Genomic DNA, 26,605 nt, shown 5'->3' on the forward strand with positions numbered 1-26,605 from the left:
CCCATTAGTGTCATTTTTGATTAGTTTAAATGTGGCTATGACCATGTTCTTCCTACATAATTTATCTCCTAGAAAAAAACCTGCATCTCTGAATGTCAGAGAAAATATTCAGAGGAAGATTCAGAGTTGCCAGAAGAAATTTTGGAAGCAACATAAAACTTTCTTGCTACCTCAAGTGGCAGAGCTATGGCAACCAGTTTTACCCATCCTTTAAAGCATTTTACAATGGCCACCCTCAGAGCCAGGAAACCAGCTTTAACAAATGAAGGGACAAACCCCATAATAAAATAATTATTGTCAGACACAAAAAGTTTTTGTGAAATCTCTTTACTTCATCTTTGTCCTTCCAGCTGAAATGGAGCTGCCAAATAGGCTTGTAAACTCAATATCAGATTTCAGAGAAAATAAAGCACTGAGTTACTTTTAACTGGCAAAGAAACAAATTTAAAAAATGTTAAAGATTTGACTGAGTGAATATTTTCATTATGTAGTTAGACAAATAGTTTAAAGATTTAGAACTTTTTCACCTATTTTAGTCAGCATGAAATTCAGTCTTTGATGATCATTACAAGCCTCATCCAGCCAAAGTAACAATGGCTGACAGCACTTCAATGGAGTCACAAGAAATCCCTGCAGGCATTTACTTTCAGATTAACACCCTGGGGAAAGTTGAATACAAGTGGCTGCATTTCATTGGATGCAAGTACTGGATAACTGGTCAACATTGCCAAAACAATCTATCACTTAGTCCATAAATTAGAAGCATATTTTCTAGATAGAATGCCTATTTCTATTTTTGAAAAAAGCAAAGTTCTTGGACTTGATTTTTTGTTTTTAAATCTGTTTATTAAGAAAAAGCCTTTCTTTTTACATAGAAAAAATACAGAGGAAAGTAAATGCAGTAGAATCCATTACCTTATATAACTGCTATACAATTGAATATTAATGACAAAAGTTTCAGAAAACCTAAATATTATAAAAAGCCACCTCTAAAATAAGACTCTGACAAAGCAAGAACAAGACACAAATTAAACATTAAACAGCTGTGAATCACAAGTCTGTACAAAGACACAGGCAATGCAATACAAGAGGCCATGTGCCAAAAGGATGTTCCTTTTACACTATTATGCCTGTTATGTTCCTGTATACAGCATAATGAAGGAATCATATAAATTTGATTATTTAAAATATCTCAGTATCTTATGTATCCTGTAATTTTTAAATTTAATTTTCCAACTTTTCAGAGTCGGAAACCTTTAAAATTTTGCTTAAAAGAAACTCCAATGAGAATGTGTTAAATTCTCGAATCTCCTTGTTTTGTCATGTCTTCCAATGGCAATTATTACTTTCCAAAGGATTTTGTGAAGAAAAATAAGACAATGTGGAATATTTAATTCAAAGCTGTGAACTGAACTAAGCACTCCTGCCATCTGTGACAGTCTTTGCTGAAGCTTGCAGAAGTCTACAGAGCTCTGCTGCAGTACCTTCAAAGCACCTTCCTGTAAACCCAGGCAAATTCACCAACAGTCTAGCAATGGCATGGTGAGGAATACCATCAGGAAGTAAAACTATCTCACAAATGGGTATTGTGCAGAATCAAAAATAGATGTGGAAAATAATGAGAACAGACACTTGAATGGCAAGAGAAGAGAAAGATTTATTTTTACTGACTTTCAACTGGTGTTAAGATTGCTTGAGAGACATCCAGTACATGTGTAAGACCACCACAGATATGACTACATATGCATATTCTGTCTATCTCACTACCACACCCTCTCTTCATAAAGGCACTAACTATAAATAGTACAAAAACAGACAGATAAAATGCCACCAAAAGAAAAAGGATTGCTTGTATGGACTTCTTGTTTATGTTTGTATACATTCATGCTTTAAATGTACAATTTTAAAATTAATTTAAAAGGTCACCTTTATTTTGGCAATACGACTGATAAAATGAAACATGCAGAACACACAGCTTGACAGAACTCAGTGCATAATTTTGTCAGAATGAAGCAGTTCTTTACCACCCTTTGTGAGCTGGGAATACATTCATATTACAAGGCAAAAACACCCCCACCCAATCCAGACAACATCTGGCTTCTGTTTAATGCATCTGTTTTTCCACATCTCTCCAAAATCTTTGGATAGTAAAATCCATGTCTGACCACAGGTTAAATTGTATGGTTATATTTTAACAGTCTTCATAGTGCAGCAAGGCTAGACAGAGCTGCCTGTATTCACTGTTCTATCTCCAGGCTGTCCATTTTTAGGTCGGGTGGTTTAAAGCTATTCACTTCTTCATAGGTAAGTTCTGTAGAGGGGGTGTAAGGAAGAGAGAAGAATTAGGTGATATTTTCTCCAAAAGAAAAATATTCCCGATAAAACAGTTTTACATGTGACCTGTAGTTTGTATTTCCAGCCTCTTTAGCATCCAGATCCAAAAATAGACTGAATTCCCTAGGAATCCTCCGCTTAACCTCAGATTACAAATTACACTCACAAATACTGTTATTGTACAACACGACTGTCCCCTTCAACTAATTACTAAAACACACAGGCCCTGAAATGAAAACATCAATTACGCTGTCAGATGACCTGCCAAAATGTAATAAATGACAATATGTAATGGAAAATGGAATCTTTAAAAGTACCTACATAGGTTTTAAAATGTACATTTTAACTGTGGAGAACATTCTTTATCATCTCTCAGTCAGTTGCCTTCAATTATATATCATTTGCAATTCTGTGCTAATTCCTCAGGATCCTGGTTTTTCGTTTTTTTTATTGGGTTTTTTTTTAATGTTTTACTGCAGCTGACTTAATTTTACGGTACTCTGAAAAAAATTTTCTTTTTGTCTTAGAAGCATGTAACAGCTTTCATCAGGAAATTCTATATTCATCAATAGCTAGAAACATGGGTTACTTGCCATGTTACCCTGCTTCGGGAATAACCCTTTATCTTTTCATGCTAACAGTCATGTCCTGTTCTCTGCCTTGGACATTAATGGAATATGTTGTAAGTATTTTGTATTTTCTCAAATTAGATGCTGCTTTTTAAGGGCCACATCCTGTTTGCATATGGCTAACTTCAGGTGATGGCATTACTTCAGGTTCTGTTTTCCAAACAGTGATGTTTAAATCATATCAAACTCATGCCTATTAGCTTTTTTATTAAGTAACTCTGTCTGAGACAGCTGCTATGCCTGCAAGTGTACCTAGGACTCCTCTAAAGTATGTAAAAAAATCTTGGGACTGAATCTTGCCTATGCTCTGGTTGTGCAGTGCTTGACCACTGTGTACAGTTTCAGCGAGGGATTTCTCTGAAGGAAATTCTGTATGCAGAACTCCAGGCATTGGAGGATTTGTTAGGTGACTTTGAGTGACTGACTTATGACTATTACATAGAATTACAGGCAACCAGGGAGCAGCTACAGCTGACTGAACTTGGAGAAGGCAGTGTCCTCACAAATCGGACACCAGGGACTGTATTAGAAATTATTCTTACTGGCTGTGTGGTTTATGTTCATGAAGCTCTTTACACACTTCTCACTGCACCTACTCAGCAGAGATGTGCAACTGGGACAACATCTAAGGAGAGAATGTATAGCATTCAGCTCTGAATAGCATACTCTTGGCCTCTATTAACTGATTTAACACGTCAGTAAGAAATCTATGAGCTTGGGTTGTGAGCCTCAGCAGCGTGCAATGGAGGCCAAAAAAACTCTGAAGTGCATAATGTATAAGACAAAGTGTCTGAAATCTCATTTACTTTGGTGCCCAGTCCCTTATGATCAGGCACCACTGATTTTTAACTTGAACAGAAAAAGAGCAGAAACATGCCAATGACATCTTGAGAAATTGGGTCAACATTTCATCAACACTACAAACATTTTATGTTATCTTACTTAAATGTGTCACATGCTGTACTTGAAAATAAAAAGTTTATTCCCCAAGATAAAAATACAGCCAGGGGGAAGAAGGAAAAGCAGCAAACCTGCTGTGCGAGTTTGGAGATTTTTCTCTCACACCTTTTTTTAAACCTGAATAAAGAAGGAATTGGACCCGTAGTGCCATCAAGGTCAATGATGTAAAAAATGATGCATGAAAAATGCAATGACAAATGAAATGATACTGCCCTTCCAAGAGATTTCACCTTCATATCCTCATTTCAGTTTAGAAAGTGTTAAGCTATTAAGATTGTTGCTGAAATAATTTCAGTGGAGTTTCATAACAAACAGAAATCTGCTTCATGACTCAGAAATTGTTAAACTTTCCTGTTAAAGACTCAGGCAACTGAAAAAGCAGCAGAAAATAAAATCATCCTCTCCTGAGTATAGCAGCAAATGAAGGCAGCTCTCAAGAAACAAGATGTATGGGTGCTGCTGTAGGCTGCCAGGTTTTGCAAAGGACAGCATGTGTAAGGAGTAAGCAATGCCAGTCAATCCTCCTTGTTTGTACAGACAGAGTCAGCATCTACAGAATCCTTTCCAGGGCTCTAGGGGGTTGATTTATTGTAGAGAGAGCCATGGCCCCACTATTATCTTTCTTTAAGATACATTTGCTGTAGACAGTCTGCTTTCACCCCTGTAATGCCCACGATAAAACATGGCACAAGTGAATGGGCATAAGTAAGACAAGAGTGTATTCTTCATCATAAACCTAACCACTGTGATAATACATTTTTATAAAATCTTTCCCAAGTAAAAGTTACAGAAAATACAAATAGAAACAAATAACATTTATTTTATGGAAGACATATTTCATCTTAAGCCAAGGAAAGACCTTTATTGATAAACAGAAACAATTAGTTTTCTACAACATTATTCTCAAGTAAGGAATTTTTAGAATAATATGTCCTCGTTATACAGTGGTGAAATTGGACTGTACTTTTCAGTGTACTTGCAGTCTAATGTTGAGCCACCTTACTTCTGTGATACTGCAGTGCAATATGATTGTGTTGCAAGCATGGACGGTTGCTGCACTATCTATCAAAGAAAGGTTCTCGGGTGTCACTCCCAAGTAAAACCAACTATCATCTCAAACAAGACCAATAGCATGGTGTAGTTATTAATCCAAATTCCTTTGCTATCTAAAGAATTAACAAAATACAGATCTATGTGGATAATATTACTTTCTGGTTCTAGTCAGAACTAGACCAGAATCCCAGGCAGTGTCACTTCCCCCAGGACAGTTACTTCAGCTGGGGATCTGACCTAGAAAACTAAAAGCAAAACAGAATGTGTAATTACCTGGTAGCTAGCATCAGCTTTTCATTAAGCCTTCTCCCCTCCTTCTGACTAGATTCTACAGGGAATCTAGTCAGAAGGAGGGGAGTGGGCAAAATCCAGAGAGGAAATATAAGCTTTTCTGCCTGTCCACTCCCACAAGCACACATATGAACTTGTTTGCCTGAGGCTTAAAAGTTCAAATTCCTCTGGCTAGAAATGGAGGAAAACTGTTATTTAAGCAAGGCTTTCTTCTGCTACATGTCTTAAGCAGTGCATGCAGTTCTGATACCTTTCCATTCATCTATGGTTCGCTCCTTGTTTTCTATGGACTCGTCATACAGCTCGGCCTCAGGTTCATCATCTGGATCGTGATACTGCACAAAGTAGGGATGCGCAAGCGCTTCCGATGCAGTGATCCTTTTATCGCTGTCCAAAATCAGCATCTTCTCAAGAAGATCTACGGCTAAGGCAAAACCAGAAATGCAGTTCAAAGACAGAAGAGACCATGAGGAAATAAAAGGCAACTGTTTACACACCACCTACTCTCACACAACTAATTTTACTGGCAAAATTTAGGCAACACAACAAGTAAGGTTTGAAGATTTTGTACTGTGAGTAAAAAAGAGAGCGGAAGAAAGTTTCAGCTCATATTTTGTTCCAGCATAAACAAAATATGTTTAAAGTTGACATTTGAAGTATACTAGAAATAAGAGAGAATGGTATGGCTGAAATTAGTTTTTTTAATGGAGATTTTATCATAACTATTTCAAATACTATTTTTTTACTGCTTTCATATAAACATTGGCATTAATTTGCCTTTATGCTATTAATACATAGCATGCTCTCATGTACTTCAGGAAAAGAAATCCCATTTTTTAATATGAAAGTGTTCAAAACTACTTGTATTTGTAAGAATAAAATTTGTACTAATATACAAAATGAATTCAAACCATTTTAACTCACAATACTTTCCTATAATGTGCACTTGATGGAACTGACCTGTTACTGCAGTGAGATGACTCTGATGACTCAAGTATCTTCTTTTTATGTCACAAGAAAAAGTTCACAGAAACATTTCTTTTGCACAGGCAGAACCAATTGATTATACAGAGAAACAATTATACAGTATTAGATCAAAGGTCTGCCTTAGCCCAGTATCCTGTGTCCAACAATGGCTCATATATTCCTAGGAAATAATACTCCAAAGGGTCATTCAAACAGCTATACTTCCTGGTATATTCTTCTGCTTGCCAGCAATTTACAGCTCGTGGCCTTCCTGAGCCAGAAATGATGTCTCTAATCTAGACCCCATGACATTTTTATTTATTTCTGCTATCTACAGCTGGCTTTTGCTTTTCATCCATGAACCATTTTCCTTTAGGAGGTTCCTGTAATCTCCATCGGAAACAAAAAGACACAGGCTTCATGATGGGAAAACAGTCTCAGGATGAAAGGTTAAGCAATGCTTTTTGCACTGATCTGATGATGATGATGATTATTATTATTATATTTATTATTATTGGTCATACAGCAAAGAACACAAGGAATGCTTTAGTCCCTGTCTTAGTGTGTCAGTCTATCTTGGTTGTCTTACCTAATGGATTGGCACCACGAAACACTGCTTTCAAATCCTGCTGAGGCATATGTGGAAGAGATTCGATGTATTTTCTTGCCTAGAAATAAGTTAATATACTTATGATAAGGGTTAAATTTTGCTCAACAGTAACCACATCAACTCTAAAAAACCAGACATATTTTTTATGTTTCTTACATGGGAATTCCTCTTTACATACAACCACAATGTATGACCTTGTTTCAAACACTCACCCCTGTATACTGGACAATAAGCAAGAGAGTTTTAAGCAGGTACATTTTGGTTAAAGGCTTGAGTGTTAGCACTTTAGTTTTCACCTGTGCTTACTGGTTCACTGCAGTATATCCTCAGGGAACATATGCATGTAATGATCAATCAGAAACTGCAGCCTAAATCATCTTTGAGTTACCCTCAGCAAAGTGGTATAACTCAGTCTGCAGCCTTCCCGCCTCTCTCTTCTCTGGTGAGACATAGCTTCACTAACCAAAGAAAAAAATTCTGATACTCCATGTGAACAGATTTTCAGATGTTTCACAGAATTTAAGAGCTTGCCTTTTCACTGTGGCTGTGAAAGGTTAATCCAAACTCAGCTAGTAAAAGCCTGCCTGGATATAGAATCCACAAATGTCAGCCTGACAGTACATGATCTACAAAGTTTTAGGCTGAGGTAGATAGGCTGGCAAGAGAAGACGTTGCATACTTGGATCAGACAGGGAATTCTGAAAAGGAATTGTCAAAAAAGAAGCAGGTGGTCTCTATTCTCTAAATCCATAAAAAACCTCAACTGGTCTTTGGACAAATCCTAACCCTTTTAAAACGTGTTTGTGTTACACAGATGTCTCTCAAGATTTAGCAGTCCCGTTAGAAGGACACTATCTGCAGAAGGCTAATTAAACATCCTTGGCCCATGGAAAACAGCAACTAATCAACAACTATTCCTACCATGACTGAACTTCATTTCACGCAGTGAAAATTACCTCCAACCTTGCCCAGAAATCCTTTGAAAACAAAACAGACCTATCAAAGTGCACTTACTAGCCTGTCCCCTCTGCTTATATACTCCCCGCAGAAACCTGACCAGGAGAATCCCAATGTTTAAATTATTCTGAAACACAATTATCATTTAAACTCATATTAACATGAAACACTCACAAACACCTCAGTAACTTGTGCTGAAGTGTCCAAGGAGGTCAATCTTTTAGCTTCCAGTTTAATCCTCTACCTATAACTGAAAATAGACTTGGCATTTCAGCAAATCTCTGACATTGCTGTTACAGGAATGTTAAAAAATTGTCCATGTCTGCAAGCTGCATTAAGAAATACCTAAACAATAAGGCCAAACTGCATGGTGAAGAACTAGAATGAAGAAACTCCCTTGCAGCTGGCAATTACCTCCAAGCATGGTATACATCTCATTTGATATTGCTCCTGTAATCAGGCAGCAGCAGCCCAGAGGTGACCTAGAAGCACTCCTGTTCATTAACCTGGTTTTTGTGTTCTGCCTGTGCTCTAAAGGTATAATTAGCCCAAATAAAATAGTTTCAGGATCCCTGTACCTCACAGAGCTATGCTCTGAAGCACAAGAAATTAAAAGAACAAAGCATGTACTATTTCCAGTTAAGTATTTAAGGTGTTACTCTCATGATCACTAGTTGTGGGAAAATAGCACATTTGTATACACTACTGAGAATGTGTTACAGCAAAACCTGTAGGATCTTAACAGCACATGAAGGCTACAAAAGGACCTATGAGAATTTACACAGACCTATGCTTAGGACAGCACAGTCTGAGATTTGTTGGTTGATGAAGGCCCTGGCAAAAGGATGGATGCTTCGTTAGCCTCCTGCTCCAGCCATTCCTAGGTGCTGGGTACCCAAAAACTCTGGGACTGTGTATTGGCCTGTGATGATGAGGTTTCATTATACTTGGATCTTCCAGAAATACAGGGCTGCTCTGACTCTCCTACTGCTCCTGCTTACTTAACCTTCTAGTGTATTCATTAGCAAGGTCAAAGGAAACCCATCAATATATACACAAGCTGAAAAATAGCCACTGGTATTAGTCTGAGCTGTATACAGAAGAGGTTTAAGAAAAGAGCTGTGGCTTAGGAGGTATCTGTGTGCTGGTGTTTATCTGAACTCTTACACTGTGCCCATCACCTGCCTTTATCAAACAATACTACATCTCATTCCTCAGCTGGCTATCCACAGTTACTGCTTACAATGAATCTTTTAAGTCACTTTAGCAGAGAAATTAGGGGAAATTGGTAATTTACTAGATTATTATTTAAAGAAGTCACATGGAAAGTTGAAAAGCCCCCTCTTAACTATGAATATTATCAAGAAATTCGACCTCACGCAAGCACTTAGAAAGATGAATAAATATGATTTTCAAATTAGGGATCTAAATAGAGCACTCATGCAGAGCACACATTTTTTGATTTGGATACATCACTGTTTAGAAACCTTACAACAATAGAAAGCATACAAATTACAGAGTCTATTATATTATTGCTACAGATTTAATAGCAACAATATAACGCTCTGAGCTGAGCACCAATTTTAATTTTTTAAATGATATTAATATAATTTAATTATAAGCTCTTTAAAAGATCATTGGGACTAATTTCTTAACACTTTGCAAAAACTTAGTACAGGAGAACAAGTATCAAAATTTATCCAGGTGACAGTCAAGGCATCTGGATGCCTCCAAAATCGTATTTTTTGACTGGTGGCATTCTAGCAGCAAAAACCGGAGATAATTTGCTCATTTCCAAATCAGTGTCCGTGTACCACAGGCAGTGACATACAATGCCAGTTAGAGAAGGGATGACAGAAAGTCAGTTAACTGAATGAAGCTGTGAACTCACATGTTCTGATGATATCTTCTTCAGAAGTTCCGAACTGGGCGTGCCCACAACTTCCATTATTCTCTTCAGCTGATCGATATCTGCATAATTTCAGGGAAATGAACAGCACACAGTCCTTCTGGGTTTAGACAGTTAATGAGCTTCCATGCATGCAACTAACATATTAAGATGCTTAAAACCATTCAGTAAGACAATTCCATCATGGCTCGTTGTCACGATCCGCTAGGACCGTCTCTTACACTCATGGAAGGCTATCAATTCATATCTGCTTAAGCCTAGTCCTGGAGTACCAAATTCTCCACTGTACTATATTAACTTGTCAGGTATGTCAGCTGCATGAAAAATATTGCTTTTCTGTCCTAGTTCCCAATTTAATACATTCTTCAGCTTAATATTAATAGCATATTTATGTTTCAGTGATCTGAGGGATTTCTAAACATCAGTTTAATATGATAGGCTATTTTAGGCTCATAGGCCTAAATTACTAATCTGAAGACTGGCAAGTGAAAAGTTATCATTTGATACCTTTAAAAATTTGTTTTATATATGTCTCAAGATTAAGACCTTTGGAAATGTTAATTTTTCATTGTCACCTAGGACCTGTAAAGTATATTACATTTTTTATAGAGACTTAAGATTATTTTACAGCTCTATTTAAATTGATATAATCATAGAGTTGTAGACAATATTTTATAATTTAAAAACTCTTATTTCTATATATATTGATTTTTTCAAATACCACATATTATGTAATCAAACAGTTTGAGGACAAGTCATCTCCTTATGATGACATACCTGGAGAATGCCTGATTACAATAGAGCCTAATGATGCTGAGCACAACAGAAAGGCCAGTGGGGAGACTTGGTCTCAGCTCTCTCAAGATTATTTCAGGCAATTCTAATTTCATAATGCTTTGCACCCAGCAACAGCTAAGTATTAGCAGAAGTGTTTGTTTTTGGAGGGGTCTCAGAGCAACAAGAAGTGTTAATATTCAGTACAGAAGAATGTGCTCTTGTTTCTCATAATAAAAGCTTCATGCAGTTGGTTCCTAATTCCTTATTATGTGTTTTTCTTCAGTTTTCTTTTATTATTTTACATCCCTTTTTTGCTCCTGCTGCACAGGAAACGCCAATTGAAATCCCTGATGCTCCATCAGGAACCACAGCACAGTGCTGCAGAAAAGAAAGGGCTTTGTTGCTCCTCTGGCATTTCTGGAACTACTGGCTTCTTTTAATATAACAGGAAACAAAAGAACTATTAATTCACTTATTACTTAAAAGTTAATTCATTTGCATTTTCCAGAACTTTCAGCCTAAAAGCATTTCTATTTTGTTAGATCATATTAGCTGATGAAAAAATGATGCCTTTACTCAGCTTCAGTTTTAGTGTATGTTATTTCAATAAGATCCACACATGGAAGAAATCTATCCTGTTGTAACTAGGTTATTATTTAAATACAGATACACAAAAGAATAAATGTAACTTTTTGTTGTATAGGAACATCCATTACTGGTTTTTATCTTACCAATGGGTCTTATATACACTGAACTGAAAGATTAGCAAATTGTTTATTCTTTTACAAGTTTGTTACCTCAAAACATTGTCCATAGAAACACTCAAGTCCTTAGGGAAAAAAAAAAAAGGAAGAGTTAGAGAGCCTTTTTTTAGCTCAATTTTAAGTTTTATATTAAGGATACAATCATTTCCTGGAAATAGAGCCTTTCCCTTCAATAGCTCTGCCATGATACATCCAACCGACCATATGTCAACTGCCAAAAAACAGAGACAGAAATGTGCACAATGAATCAAAGAGATCCTTAAACACAGCTGCTTCTTTGTTTAAAACTATCACTACATCCAGCTGTAGCAAAATACAAGCCTTCACAGTTTACCTGTTTGATTGTAGTGCATCCAGTTTAACATAATTTCTGGAGCTCTGTACCATCTTGTTGCAACATATCCAGTCATTTCATCATCAGTTTGACGAGCTAAACCAAAGTCTAAAATCTACAGAATAAAAATAAAATAATAATTTTTTAAAACCCCTTTCACTTTTGGTATAGGTCCTGATCTTCCCATTACTCATGACTGAGTTTTCTGTAGTCTCTCGCTATCAGTGAAGTAAATCAGCAGCATTGCAGATGAGCTCATCTGCTCTCCCTGCTGTATCTGTGCAGCCTCTGGTGCTTTCCACTGTAATGAACCTGGTGCTTTGTTCCCTAAGGCAGACTTTATATTTTGCCTTGGGTTCAATTTTCCACTGACATTAATTTACTAAAAATAAACACTGTTGCTATAAAAAAATGAAATATTATTATCAGCTGGGAATGTTTGTGTAAAACGCTAACAGCAAGTGCCAGTGGCCATTTAAAGACCAAATAAGCTGATAACAAATGTGCAGAATTTCTGTTGTCTAATTTTCTTATGTCTAAGCATCTACTCAAATCACACATTATCCTGATGCCACTAGGTGAGAAATGTATATCCTGTGTAACAATGTAAATTTAAATCACAGTCCATTTGTTTTCAGTAGAACTTGACCACCAAAACAAACGACCTCTGTTTATGTACACAGAGGCTTGATTGCAAAGTGTTCCCCTCCAGATGCTTTCCCTTGCTAAGTTTACATTGATGGGAAGTTATTTCAACTGAACATTCCCAGCTCATTTCATTGCTTTCTGTTCTATTCTCTGGTTAGTCTATGTCCCACCTAGCTCTATGAGAGACTGCCTTGAAAGGGTATCATCTGAGCCTCAGGGCTCTTGTCAGTCACCTGAGCTAGCCAGCATCTCTTCACAGAGAAATGTGACTAAGATCATTGAATGTCTCCTGTGATGAGATCCAGGATTATTTATTATGCTGATGGCTAATCCTTTTCACAGGGAATAAGAAAATTTCAAGAGTATTTTTCAAAATTCCTCAGTTATAATCCAATTAAAATATATAAAAAGCCTTAAGAAAAATATTAAGATATAAACAATTAATATCTTTACTTCCAGTATAGTTGAAAAGCGTAATTTATTTCTTAAGTAAATGAAGAAAAATGTAGAAGGCAAACAAGCACAGATAATGGCGTGAAGCTCAAACACTAATGCCCTTATTTTTAAAAGGATTTTGGTAATATTCTTCCTTAACAGCTGATCCCTTCCACCAAATGTGCATACACACACACATTCCTTCTTTTTGCTTCTATTCCCTTTTTGTTAGTACTTGGAAATATCCACTAGTTTGTACTATTAAAAATAATTTGAGGAAGTAAAGCTATAAATATAAACAAAGCAGAGAGCAGTGTAACAAATGCTAGACAGGGGGCTGCACAGATTTCATAATAAGAGAAAAAACCAGAAAAAGTCTCCTTTACTTCCAGTACAAAAATATAGTACACATTTTAAAGTACATGATCAAACACAGATGACCCACAAAATTTCACAGATGCTGAACATACATGCATGAAGACATTAAAGAGATGATCATGAAACTTGCTGAGCATCTGCAAGAGTCACTAAATCAAACAGGAACTACACTTTCTCACCACAGATCCGGATTAGTGCAAGAACCTAACTGCACTGCTCTTACTCATTATTGTGGCTTTTTGCTGATCTTGTGGTATTTGGAGTCTTTTCTTAAATCCCTTGCAGCTGGGATAAAGTGATTACATCAGAGTCTTAGAAACAGGAATAAAGATGTTTCTGGCTGTCATGGAGAAATGTTTAACTTCTCATTCTTAAGCTTAAAGGCTTAGAAAGCTACAAGACATCTTTTCCTTCTCCAGAGTCTCATGCTTACTACGTAGTATCATATCACACACACACACCAAGAGTTGTATTTATAAAGAGGTGTACATCAAAATAGCATTTGGGAAGCAAGGATTATAGGGTTCTTTTTGGTTGGTTGGGGGTTTTTGTTGGTTTGTCTTACTGTCTGTAACTGGCAATACTGGTATATTTGTTGCCACCATCATTTAATTTAGCTTGGATGTTCTATAGATACCAAAAATGAAAGCTATTACAAGGCTTCATCTATACATGGTAGATGCAGATACATATCACAGGTCAAACTCTCAAGATATACTCAATTAAGTACTCACTCAGGGGCCAAACTATTATCTATGTAATCCCTATGTACCCCATCTGTGGGGTACATAGGGATTTTGCAAAGATACTTGTAATCATATTAAATTAACATTTGAGAAAAAACACATGTTCACAGAAATGGGCAAGTAGCAAACAGCTGAAATTAATGGAATGGACCATAAAATGATAACTAATGTTTTCTTAGAAAACTGTCATATTGAGAGTTTTTACAACACTCTTTGTCACAACAGCATGATACCCACCCTCAATTCACAGTCTTCATTTACAGCTAGGTTACTGGGCTTCAGGTCCTGTAGCAGAACACAGAGTTAGTCAAGTACTACTTCAGCCTTTTAAAATATATTGTAACTATGTCTTAGCAGCACGTTTGATGCAGAGGGACACACTTCATTCATTTTCATTACCTCAAAGACTGAACTCACCCGATGGATGATTCCAGCTGAGTGAATATACTGTGAAACAAAACAAAACAAAAAGGGTAAGATTTGAAGTTAGAGGTGAAGGGAGGTCAAAGCTACTCGTCTTGGTTTTTTGCTTCTGAGACTGACTGTTTTATATACAGAAAATACTTACTCATACCACTTTTACAGATCAGAGGTAAGTCAAACTTCAAAACCTCCCTCTTTTGTCTTATCCAGAATTAGATATTTCAAGAAAGGTAACCATGAAGACTAGATTCTACCATGAAAGGCAGCACTCACAGTGATTCTTCTGTATAAAGTCCCTTACCAATTTGGAATTTGTTCCAGCCTTCCCTGGATGTTGATCAGCTAATGAAATCAGTGGCCTAGGGAGCAGCATGGTTGACTTCTACAGGATATAAGTCACCTTCCCATACTCTGAACACTGATGTGGGTGAAAGCAGCCACACCTACACTCTGGGACAGGTCAGTGACCAAAATACCAAAATACTAAGCCAAGGCATTACTTCAGGTCCACTTTCAAAGTGGTATTTCAGTGGCTATTTGCGGGTCTGCTATTTTACATAAAACATTTAAAATAAAAAAAATTAGAACAGCTTACTCTGATATTGCCTATTGTTCTCTAGTTAGGATCAACAGCCAGTTTATCTATGATCTTATCAACCAGCATGAGCAGGGCCTTGAAAACCTTCTATTCTCTAGAGGTGAATTCACCTTTTTCAGGAGAAGGGATTATACAAAAAACTCTATAGCAGCTTTGAAAACCCAAAGAGAACACAAGGGCATTCTTCATGTTCCAGACCTAAGAACAGTTTATCAGAAGGCAGGGCCACCTCTCAATGTTTCTCACAGCAGCTGCAAGCAGCTGAATGAAGAGAAAGCCAAAACACTGCTACCAACAGAAGGAACCGTGTCCCTGCTCTGCTGAGACAATCACAGCAGCCCCTCCTGGTGCCACCAAGCAGTCATACACAGCATCAAATGTTCTTTTGTTAATGAGACATGAGAATTTCATGAGAATTTCAATTCCAGAAGAGAGGAGCCACCAGCAACCTCTCCCCTTTGTAATGGAGACAGAAATACACCTGAGTGCATTTCTGAAATTAATACTCACTTAGAGCACAATTCTTACTTTTATTTATCTTTGACACAACATAGACTTATATTCAAAACCACAAACAGGATAATTAATGCCAGAATCCATCTTCCTAACTAAGATATTAACTAATGTAAATGAGACAAAGCAATTAAGGGCTCAGTTGTGCAATTTTAAGTCACTAAAATCTGTACTTAGAATGATGGAATCTGCATGCATGAATAAGAATTACTGTCTCAGGCACAAGGTGACTTGCTAAAAATCATGTAATAAGTATATTTCAGAGCCAGTATTTACCATGGCTTGCTTTCAAACACATTATTTTCCATGTCTAAAATATCAATTACTGTTAAGTTAGCTAGTAAAGCTGCTGACCTTTCTCTTCTGTTTGCTTTTATCTTGGGAAAATCCATACTGGTCTGAGAAAAAGCTTAGCACCTAGTAACAGGAAGCATTACCTACATCTTCTGTTTATAGACATTTACATATTAAATATCAGCAAAATGATACATATTTTGATTCTTTTGGAAAAAAAATTTGCTGTAGATTCATTGCCAATTGCCTGTGTTATTAAAGTGTATAAATTTTTACTGATATGATTAAAGGAAATAATGACTTTACAGGCAGACTAAATCCTACATGATTGTGTGCAGCATCAAACATTGCTGGGATAAATTTCTACTCCCCAATATTTCCCAAAGGACCCAACTAACTTGGTTATCTCTTCACCCACATGACACTCTCTACAGAAATCAGGACTGTGGTTTTTTGAAGTGCCTCACGTCTTTCAAAGCACAAATGTGAGTTACTTTCCATATTGTTCTTTATCCATTTCATATTCAGAATTTTTGAGACATTATATAGCATGCTATTGTCCTGCAATAGAAACTGAAATAGACATTGATCCAAAGTTAACTTTCAAGGGGAGTATTCACATGTATTGTGCATGTAAACACTGGTAGACTTGAGAATTTATTTCTGGTTAGAAAAATTATCTGATAATTGATAAATTATTGCTATATGTGCACTTTTAAGACACTAAAAAAAAAAAAAGCTTTAAAGTATGCTCATTGCAACCATCCAGTGCTTACAACATTTAGATTGCTGACTCATTACTACAACATTTAGATTCCTGGACTCAAACAGTACCTTAAGACCTCGAAGTAACTGATAGATGAGAAACTGTATATGGTCATCTGTTAACTTCTGGCACTTCACAATGTTATTCAGGTCAGCACCCATTAAATTTGTCACAAGATATCTGTGAAAATGCAGAAGTGGGAAAAAAAAAAACAACACAGAAAATTCTTCTAGAAGAGTATCCACACAGGCCATGGAAGTTCCTTTTCCACTGTCTATTAACATATTTTATATCCTTTAAATCAGCTGTGAGTTCTAATAATGCAATCACTACCATGAGACTTATTATAATTAAAAAGAAAAATCCTTGCAGTATATTAGAAGCCTTTATCTCTGTTTTCTCCACAACACATGCAACATATTTTTTAATGAAGAGGAAGCCTCACCCAACATCAAAGTGGCAGCCTGAGCCACCAAAACTACAGGACCTGCAAGGCCCTGGAATATCTGATGATGGAGGGAAATATTAGAGTGGCAGAAATAAGAGTGTTTTGTGTAACTTCCCTCTCTGTTCCCACTGGAAGTTTTTATTTTTTGACAAATTTTGCAGAAGCATTGATTCTTTTCCAAGTACAGTGTTGGAACAGAAGCATGCATCTGTCATACCCAATTCCCATTTGTGTAATTTTGCCCCAGAGTCAAAGGGGTTTGGTCACTAATTTCCACAGAGACAAAAAATATGTTAATTACTAGTTCTTCTGCTAAATTGTTTACTTAAGTGCTTATACAAATATGTAAACCAAAAGGAAATCAGCATAAATCGTATGTTTGAGTCACACCAAAATATACCTGGTTTTAGGTTAGCCAGGCATCTAGCCTACATTTACCTTGTCTCAGTTAACTAACAGAACACTTTCCTGCATTCCTGAACTCTGCCATCTATGTATGAACAAATAATCCACAGTTTACAAACACACAGTTGAACTGAAAAGGTTTTAAGTCTATTGGCATTTATGCAGCATTAAATAATTTACCATATACCTTTAATCTAATTTGAATAATTTAAATTTTCTTTTAGAAAAGTACAAAAATGAGGTCTATCTCCCTGCCTCCTCTTTTGTGGAAATGTTGTAAAAAGATTTTTACAAAGCTGACTGTGGCTGAAAGTCTTTTAGAAATGTATGTTCTTCCTTTTTAAAAGCAGAATGGTATTCACTTACTTAGTAATGAATGATCACTTACTTAGTCAGAATGATTAAAGAAATTTTACTTACACTTCGTTAAAGTTTTCTATTGATGTTGCAGGTGTAAAAACATCAAGCAGTCCTATAACCTGTAAGGTGGAAGAAGGGGAAAGAAGGGACATTTTATTTTTACAAACCTGTAAAGCAACATGTGATTTGCATTGACAGTGCTCAACACTTTCAGGATGAAACTTACAAAAATAGGACATATGGTCATACTGAAAACTGACATAGTAGGTGATCTATAAAAGTATCACCTCAGCCATCCTAATTACAATCTTAATTACAAAGAGTAAAAAAAAAAATAAAGGCAGAAGAAGTAATGTCTCGTTACAGAAAAGCTGACACATGCCTTATACAATTGTTATACTTTAGATTATACACACCTTCATGAGTTTTCTTGGTCTGTTTTTGTTAACTTTTTAATTTTTTCTTCAGGATATTTTTCAATCAACCATATTTTATTCAGGCTTTAACTCATCAAGCTACCTTTAAGCAAGTGGATGCTCCACTGAAATCAACTGTTTACCACATAAACTTAGGCCAGTACATAGTTATCTGAGCTCTGAAGGTCTACTGCCTTTCATTTAGCTATTACACTGTTGTCAATTGCAACAAGACTAATCTGTCCCTAATTTCTCAACAGAATCCACATTCAGCAAAAGCAGGTTTGAGGTGTGGGGTCTTTTTTTTCCCTGGGCTGATGTTTCAAGATGTTTCAACAGTAATGAATAGAATATTTTTATTACTTTATTAGAGAAGAGTACAATGACTTGTTTTGAGTTCCTTTAACCTCACCTTCAATATTTAATTAGATCTTTTTAAAATAAAAATGCAGGGTGTTGCTGAAAGCTTCTAAAGTTCAGTGACTTCATGACACCTAAGGTGTCTAGGTCCAGGTATCTCAGGTAGCTAGACAGTTGCATGCACCTTTTTGAAAAAGCCTGTACCTAACTGAAATTAAGCTTATATTGTAAACTTTTGTAAGGTCAATCCAAAGGGAAGAACTCTTTCTCCACTTACATTCTCATGCTTCATGTGCTTAAGCAGCCGAAGCTCCCGGTAGGTCCTCCGGGCATGGATAAGTGATTGAAAAGGTCTTGAAAGCTTTTTCACTGCCACCTTCTGTCTTGTTTTGGTATCATAAGCTGAGCTGAAAGAGGGAAAGAAAAAGTCCACAATGATGGCATGTTCTACAGCAAAGCTCTCCACCAGTTCACTGAAGGAACTTGCAGTTTCCTGAGGGTCCTTACCCCTTTCTTTACCCTCTTTCACCTTCTGCTCAGGGACTGCAACCAGGGTGCTAGTCAGCAGTAACTCCTGAGTATTTGAACACAGGTCCCTTGTTTTCCATCTAGCAAATTACTAATGCTTATGGTACTGTTCAGGACTCATCCCCAGGCAGCCCTTTCCCCAAATGGCAGGAAAAGTAACCAGACAATTAGCTCCATTTCTGCAGCTCCAGCCTCCAGCTCCAAGGCAGGGCTCGTAGGGAATATGGGGATTCAAACTGAAGCCTGTTCTTACTGGGCAAATTGGAACTTTTACTAATTAGAGGAACACTGCCTTTGTATCTATGAATATTAATTATTATGTAACCATTAGCTTGATAGATGACAATGTCCCCAGGCTGGTATCAAGTTAGTTAGGATGCTGACATAACCATGCCCATGCGTTTCCCAACAAGTGAAGAATGGGCACATTTTATACTGCAGCCCACATATCCATAGCATGTGCTTAACGTCCCACAGATGGAGGTGAGGTGCCCTGCTCAAGAGGACACTAGAATATATACTCAATATTTGCAAGCAAGGGAGACTCCTTTTTTTGGGCATTAGAAAGACATGACAAGCACAAGCCACAAATAAATGATGTCTGATATGTAGCACAGGGCTAAAATGATCCCTGTATGTATTACCTCATTACACTACATAGCACAATTATAAAAATACTATTTGTAATTTCCTCTTAAGAAGAAAAATATTTCTTTCAGTTGTTACTCTTACTTATTAGGTAATTGTGTTCAATTAAAATATCTAGAAATTCTCAGTTTAAAGAGTGGATAACACTATGTGTACTTGTTAGAGAGTGCTAACAAATCAAGAATCTTCCCACACATTTATCTTATTACAGAACTTTTTTGGAATTACACAAAAATTAAACAACATGAAAAATGCATGGAGTAGAATGTCAACAGTCAGCAGACACATAAAATGCTATTAACTTATTCTGCACAGTGTTTAAACACTCCCACTAATCGCTGTAGAACATACCTGCTAGAGACAAAAAACACTGATGGTGCCTGGAGTAGCTTCCAAATTAATATACAGAGCCTACAATCAGCTGCACACAGGTGGACTCTGACACATATTTAGTGCTATGCTAAAGTCACAAAGAGCCAAGTGAAGAGCAAAGCCTCTCTCTGCAGGATAAGCTGGTGTTTCTAATCAGAAGAAACAAAGGATACAATCAACATGCAGGAAGAACAGTGGCATCCAAAAGGTGATTGCCCTAGAATTAACCCAACCTCCACGAGGCAAATCCAGAATTTCATAAAGACAGAATAGAAGCAAATAGATTTAATTAACAAGTTTCCTGCAGGCTCTATGGGAGGAGGGAGTCACTCATGAGATAAATGACATAGATAAGCAGATTACTTAGCTAGTTCTTTGCAAGCATCACAGAAGCTGATCTTCTGGCAAGTTTTAAAGGTGTAGAGTGCTGTGGTTTTGCTGAGCACCTCAGAAAGAGCATTTCCTGAGCAGAAGAAAGAATGCATAGGAAGAAGGAGAAGACTGATATCACTCTGATGAGTGGGTGGAAGGGATACAACAGAGAAACTCATTCCAGCAGTGGGGCAGGGACTGAGTTATTCAGGATATGTGAATTGAATACATGGAGCAGCTCAAGGAACAAACAGTGTGAGAAGAACCGACAACAGAAATATCTTAAATTCCACATGACCAGCCACAAGGAAAACATAAAGGTTGCACAAATAAATCTAAAGAAATAAAAAGGAAGCCAATGCTTAGCTTCTAATATAACAAAGGTTAGATGTAATTGCCCTGTCTTTAGCCACAGGCAACAAAGCCACTGGAGAACACTGCCAAGTCTCACAAATGCACACTGACTACAGTCTTTCCAGTTTTTGGGGGAAAGTAAATGTTTATCCAGGTAAATAAACAATACTGCTCAAAACAGCAGTCTGCTTAACATCTCAGCCTTTCTGGTAATTCACAAGCCTTCCCACTCATGCTTGCACCAGTCTGTGAAATACTGTACACATTATACAGGAAGGCTAGGAAGAATTAGATTTTAAGCCCATGATAAACATCACTCTCTTCCCAATTCTAACTTCAAATGTGAGTTTCAGTCGTTTAAAAACCACTGATCTTTAAGATGAATTGCTTTTTATCTTCTATATGACTCAAGGCTGCAAAGCTTTCAGATGATACAAAGCACAATCTTTTTAGCTTCAGTAATTCTTATGACAGCAGCTTTTTAGACCAAAGATGGTATCACATAAGGAGAGAGGAGGAAAAGGGAAAAGTGAAAAGGGAAAAGTGAAAGTTGAGTCCTGACACCTCCAACAGGAAATCACGAATCGAAGCTGCACAGGCCAGGGACTGACTTGGTTTAAATGAGTACTTCCACACTCAGCTAACCAAAGTTATAATCAGAGCTAATGCCTTCAGACTCCTTCCTTGCCTGGTTTATCGTCATCACAATTCAAGTTATTAACAGTAAAGCATTCAAAAATATGGTTCATGTTGTTTGAACTGTCTTGTTTGTCAGATTCAAGGAGGACTTGCATATGTGATCTCTGCTACTACCTCTGTGATCACATTTTTAGACTAGATCTCTCTGTCTTGCTATTATATCATCATAGCTACAATCTAGTTTGTCCCCTGAATCCCTCATCAGCCACTGAGTAAACTGTTAGGTGGATAGAAGGAAGGATGAGTTGCTTCCCTTTCTTTGTGATTTCCCCATGAACGCTCAGATTTCAGAGAAGTCTCTGGAGAGGACATCTGTGGTTCCAGTCAAAGCAAAAATACAGGCACACCTGTGCTTGGCACCTGTACATCCTTCCTTGGGGGCCTGTAACCAGCATGATTAAAATGAATAAAAAGTCTTTTTAAAAAAACCCCAGACCCATGCTGATAACTATTTTGGTTTAACAGGGAAGAAATAGAGGCCTATTTTCATGGTTTAACCACAGCTGGCAACTAAATGCCACACTGCTGCCTGCTCACTCCTATCCACCTCCACCTCAGAAAGAAAAAGTAAACTTTATGTGTTGACATAAGAACAATTTAACAATTGAAACAAAATATAATAAAATTTAATCATGATGCCAAATAACTGCTCTAGACAGACTTTCCATCATAATTTAGAAAGAAATAGAATTACCACTATCTTTTTAGCTAACAAGAAACAACTTTGTAACAATCATAGCAATAGCTTTTTCAGATATGATCACTCTTGACCCAGAACCCCACAGAGATATGACACATTTTTTGCTGTCTCTCCTTTTCAAGATCAAGGATAAAAAGCCATTACTCTGCTGGGATGGCATCATTTTCACACAGATTAGAGACTTTGGTTTAGTGTGATTTTCAATCATTGCTTAAATTAGACTCACCTTTTTAGTGTTGTCAACTCCTATATTTAATAATTCTATTGAAGTTCCACTGGATGCAATATCAATTTTTAGTTATATGCACATTTTCCCAGTTCTTAAGATTTCAGAGTAAAATTTGAACTTCTGCAGTCCAAAAACTCAAGAGGCAGAAAGCATGGGATTTTAACCTCAAGATAACCTTCAAGCCTCAAGATAACATTATAACTTTTGATGAGATATGGATTTTAGTAGCTGATTTTTATAACTATGGTGTACCTATAATAATTTCCCTAGAATCCAGAATTTACCCTCTGTGGTTGCAGAGCAGTAAAACTGGACAGACAGGCCATTCATGTGTGCAGCCGGCTCAGACCCCTCGGGGATTTTGGGACTAGAAGCACACCATTCACCTGTGGCTACTCAGTCTTTGGGATCAAATTTACTTCAGCAGCTGGAGGGCTGTTTGTAGGAGCTTGATCTTGAAAATCACACATGGAGCCAACTTGTATCCAAATTAGTAAACTCCAGTATTGAATGCAGGAAGAGTCCTTCCCGGGATCAGCTGGTCCCCTTGAACTATAGCCAGTCCCTGACATTCCTAATGCTTTGGGCTCAGAGAAGCTTACTAGCTGGGCACAGCACTACCCACAATGCCTGGAAAAAGTTCATCTTGAATGCAGCATTCAGTCTACAAGTTCTCTTCATTCCTGGAGCCAGCCTAGATGTAGGGGATGCAGAATGAAGGCATGGCCCAAAGCTGGTTGTACATGGTGCCAGTGTGGTGTCTCTAGCAACATTCCTCTTTGCTGTAGGTTACCTGTGTCAGACAATATTCCATCCCATCACTCTGGATAACCACAAGATTTTGTTTGTCTACCAAGTCTTTCAGCATTATAGCTGTACAAATTATTTAGGTATATGCAACCTAAGCAACTGATTTGGGGTTAGGTGCAAAAACCAGAAGACTAACTTTCAAGATTTTTTTAAAAATATAATTCAGTGTCTCAGCTTGCAAGGCTGTTACCTTTACATCATCAGAAGTTTGACAACTGGCTGGACACACTATACCAAAACTTGGAGAGAATGCTGGACAAGAACATGTGACAGGGACACCGGGTCTGGTGCTTCCCCATATTGTTCCAGGATTCTATTTTTGTTTCTTTCACTGCAGCATGAGTTTCTTTCCTTCACTGGGTCACATTCCTCCAAAACATGCAAAAATTCCCCATTACATGTAACTGTTAAGAGAAAGACAACAAAGAAAAACACCCAAAATGCAATTTATGTTCAAAATAGAGGTTCACAATTTTGAATTCTTATCTGCAGACCTCAGCACCCTTTCAAGTACCCATTGACTCCTTCCACTGGAGCTGACATGAACTTCCTTGTGGACAGATTCACTCTTAATTTGGAAGATGCTAAGTTATTGAGAAAAACAAGTAACAGTGGCAGAAGGGTCTATGTGAGCAGGTATTGAAGGGGAAAGGACTGAAGAAGGGCCAAGACTCAGAGAATCTCTTCACTGATGGAGGCAGCCCTTACGGCACCATGCACTGGCAAGTAAGATAGAAAAGAGGGACCACAGGAACCCTGCCCTGGGACATTTTCTAGTAATTTAATGTAATTTGGGCTCCTATAACTACAGTGAATAACAACCCTTTTTTACACTTCTCATAAATGTCATTTAAGTGAAAGAACGTAATTACATGAACAACATGGATTTTATTTTTTATTTGCAAGGTTTAGTTTGTGAGCTTTGTCTTCTGGGATTTACCTGTCTTGTTCTTCTTTTAAACACAAATTTTTATTTATTTTTAATTTAAATAAAAACCTACTTTTTATTGAGATATGAAGTAACCATGAAAAAAAGCACACACAGCATCCATCCAATACCGACAAAGGACCATACCAGCTATTGGCAGTGAAGCAAGAGAACAGAAAACAGCAACCCAAAGCCATTTTGAGTTAGGCAGTGAAGTAAACCCTGGAAATGATTAATTTTTTTCTTATTTATAAATGTTTTGTTACTGTTTTGCATGTTCATGTTGGTGATTTTCACCCCTAAGAGCTAGCTGTAAGGTTTGTTTGCTAAACCACACAAATCACAATATATATGTGCATCAAAAGGAAAGCATAAAGAAAAATTAGATGGTGGCAAGAAAAAACAGCAAGAAGATGTAATGGGAAGCCCTGAAACTACATGTTGGTCTTCTCATTTGACAAAAAAACCCCACTTGCTTGATGATGACAGGTTATTGTACTGTAAAAATTACATCCCCTCACTTGGATATTATTCCAACACACCATGCTGAGCAGTAGCATCAATGGTTTTGGTTTTAGTACAATGACTATTAATTATCTCAGATTATTTACCCACAAATATCTCTTACATTTGCAACATAATTGTTCTATAACCAACATAAAGTATGTTGCTTTTTTGTTTTAAGCAGACATTGAAAATACTAAAAAATAATCACTCTCCACATGTTAATGTGAATACATCACCAGTTTTCATTCAATGGAACATGATCATAAAAGTGCTGTATCAGCCCCTGAATCCACAAGCCATATTTTATTTTTTGATCTGTCTCCTGTGCCTCCACAATGACTTAAAAATTTAAATAACTTTACTGAGGAGCAGTCACACTCTTTTAGGTGAAGCTACAGACAGTACAGCTTATATCAGTGGGAATGAGGTATTAAATCGTGGTTGTGAAAAAAACGTACAGAAGGTTGGGGTCATAAGCTGTTAGTTTCCTCAGCATGTGCAACCAGCTCATGGATACTAAAATAATCATGCATTCTACATAGCCTGAGCCCAATGTCAGTAAGTAAACAAGAGTATCAGTCAGCTGCCACTAAACCAGTACACTGCTAGTGACAAATGTGTTCCATTCGGTATTAAAAAAAAAAAAAAGACTGACAGGTAGTTATATATTGTGGGCTTAGAAGCTTCAGCTAGAAATGCTTGCAGTTAATCTGGATATGAAGTTGAACATGAAAAATAACAGTGCTTTCAAAAACATTAAACAAATCCATACTGACAAAATCTCACTTGTATTTTGTTCTTCTTTTTCCTATTCCTCCCCCCACTTCTCCTTCACATTTCCTGTTTCCTCTCTCCACAACAGCCAAAATATGAAACGGTAGTAATTTATTCCCAGGTTACATAGGGATTAGAAATGTGCTCCCCCTTCCTGACTGTATGGGCAGAATTGAGATTTTGTATTTTTGGTATGAAACAACTAATAAGTTCCGAAATTCAAGCAGGTCCTTGTGAAGCTGTACTGAAGCAAGCAACCAGGCCCTAAGACTTTCAGGTCTTTGGGACAGGGACTGTGTTCCCAACTGTAATCATGGCTGACAGCAGGACAGGAAAGGAGGCAGCTATGCCACTGTGCCTCATGTAGTCAGGAAGGTAAGTATCATAAAAAATATATTGAAGTAAGGACGGAGGAGACCTGCAGATAAAACCATCTGCTAATGTATTCTTACAGCCACACAGAAAGCTGCCATTCCATGACCCTTGTTGCCTTTCTGCCACAATTGGTTCACCTCATGCTTCTCATCTCTCTACCATCCTATGCCTCCCCTTCCTTTAAAAAAGATCTCATTAATTCCCTGTGAAAGAAAACCTGTGCAATACAGAGTCCCCACTTCTTAAACTTGTCTTTTTTTCACCTTTCTTACAAACATCTCTATCACTCTTCTTATGCACACTCATGTCATCTGCTCCCAAGCTACTCCACAAGCTTAGTGACAACACCCTACACAGAAATCTGTCACAGCAGTTCCCAGCCTTTCTCATCCTTCTCCACAAACACCTCCTTCATTAAGTCTTATTAGACATTCTCATTTAAAATAGGGACCTTGACACCACTAATTATCATCCTGCTTCCCTTTCCCTTCCCAAGTCAGTTAACTACACTGTTCCAACAGCTGGAAAATACTCAGGATGAAACCAGACAAAGGAAGGACAAGCAATCTGCATTCCACCCTAGTTTTCCACAAAACCACTCTCAATACACTCCCTATTTGATGCCTTCCCAGCCAGTGCTCAGAAACACCTTTCTGTCTCCCTTCATGTATCTTTCACTAAAATTCCTAAATTCTTGACCTTCCTTGGCTTTGTAGCTGCAAATCCCACTGTGCTTTTATTTCAAATGGCTATTTCTTTATGCTCCTCTGAGGGTCTTTTTCACTCTGCAATATTTTTTGTTGCTTCGCTTATTTTCATCCATTCACTCCAGCAATACTGCTGCAAAGATCCTCCTTCTAATTGGTAACACTGACCATGCAACCCCTTTTATTTAGTTCTCCTCTCCATTGCAACCTCACCTTCAAGGCCTTATT

At 37.3% G+C, this 26,605-nt stretch overlaps 1 protein-coding gene across 2 annotated transcripts in view; it reads right to left on the reverse strand.

Annotated features, from left to right (window-relative positions):
• Positions 1-888: 888 nt before the first annotated feature.
• Positions 889-26,605, reverse strand: part of MAPK11 (mitogen-activated protein kinase 11) — a 31,126-nt gene continuing 5,409 nt past the window's right edge. The window contains exons 2-12 of one of the 2 annotated variants that reach the window (XM_030238098.2): positions 18,652-18,781; positions 17,659-17,717; positions 16,454-16,565; positions 14,209-14,238; positions 14,029-14,076; positions 11,585-11,699; positions 11,390-11,461; positions 9,692-9,771; positions 6,823-6,901; positions 5,518-5,691; positions 889-2,311 (exon numbers count right to left, since the gene is read on the reverse strand). In XM_030238098.2, coding sequence (XP_030093958.2) covers positions 2,238-2,311; positions 5,518-5,691; positions 6,823-6,901; positions 9,692-9,771; positions 11,390-11,461; positions 11,585-11,699; positions 14,029-14,076; positions 14,209-14,238; positions 16,454-16,565; positions 17,659-17,717; positions 18,652-18,781 — 973 coding nt within the window. In that variant the 3' untranslated portion in view covers positions 889-2,237. Of the gene's footprint in view, positions 2,312-5,517; positions 5,692-6,822; positions 6,902-9,691; positions 9,772-11,283; positions 11,462-11,584; positions 11,700-14,028; positions 14,077-14,208; positions 14,239-16,453; positions 16,566-17,658; positions 17,718-18,651; positions 18,782-26,605 lie in introns of those variants that run through there. The other variant, XM_050969684.1, reaches the window with a different exon arrangement.

Source organism: Serinus canaria, chromosome 1A (genome assembly GCF_022539315.1).
Source record: "Serinus canaria isolate serCan28SL12 chromosome 1A, serCan2020, whole genome shotgun sequence".
In the NCBI taxonomy this organism is placed as follows: Eukaryota; Metazoa; Chordata; class Aves; order Passeriformes; family Fringillidae; genus Serinus; species Serinus canaria.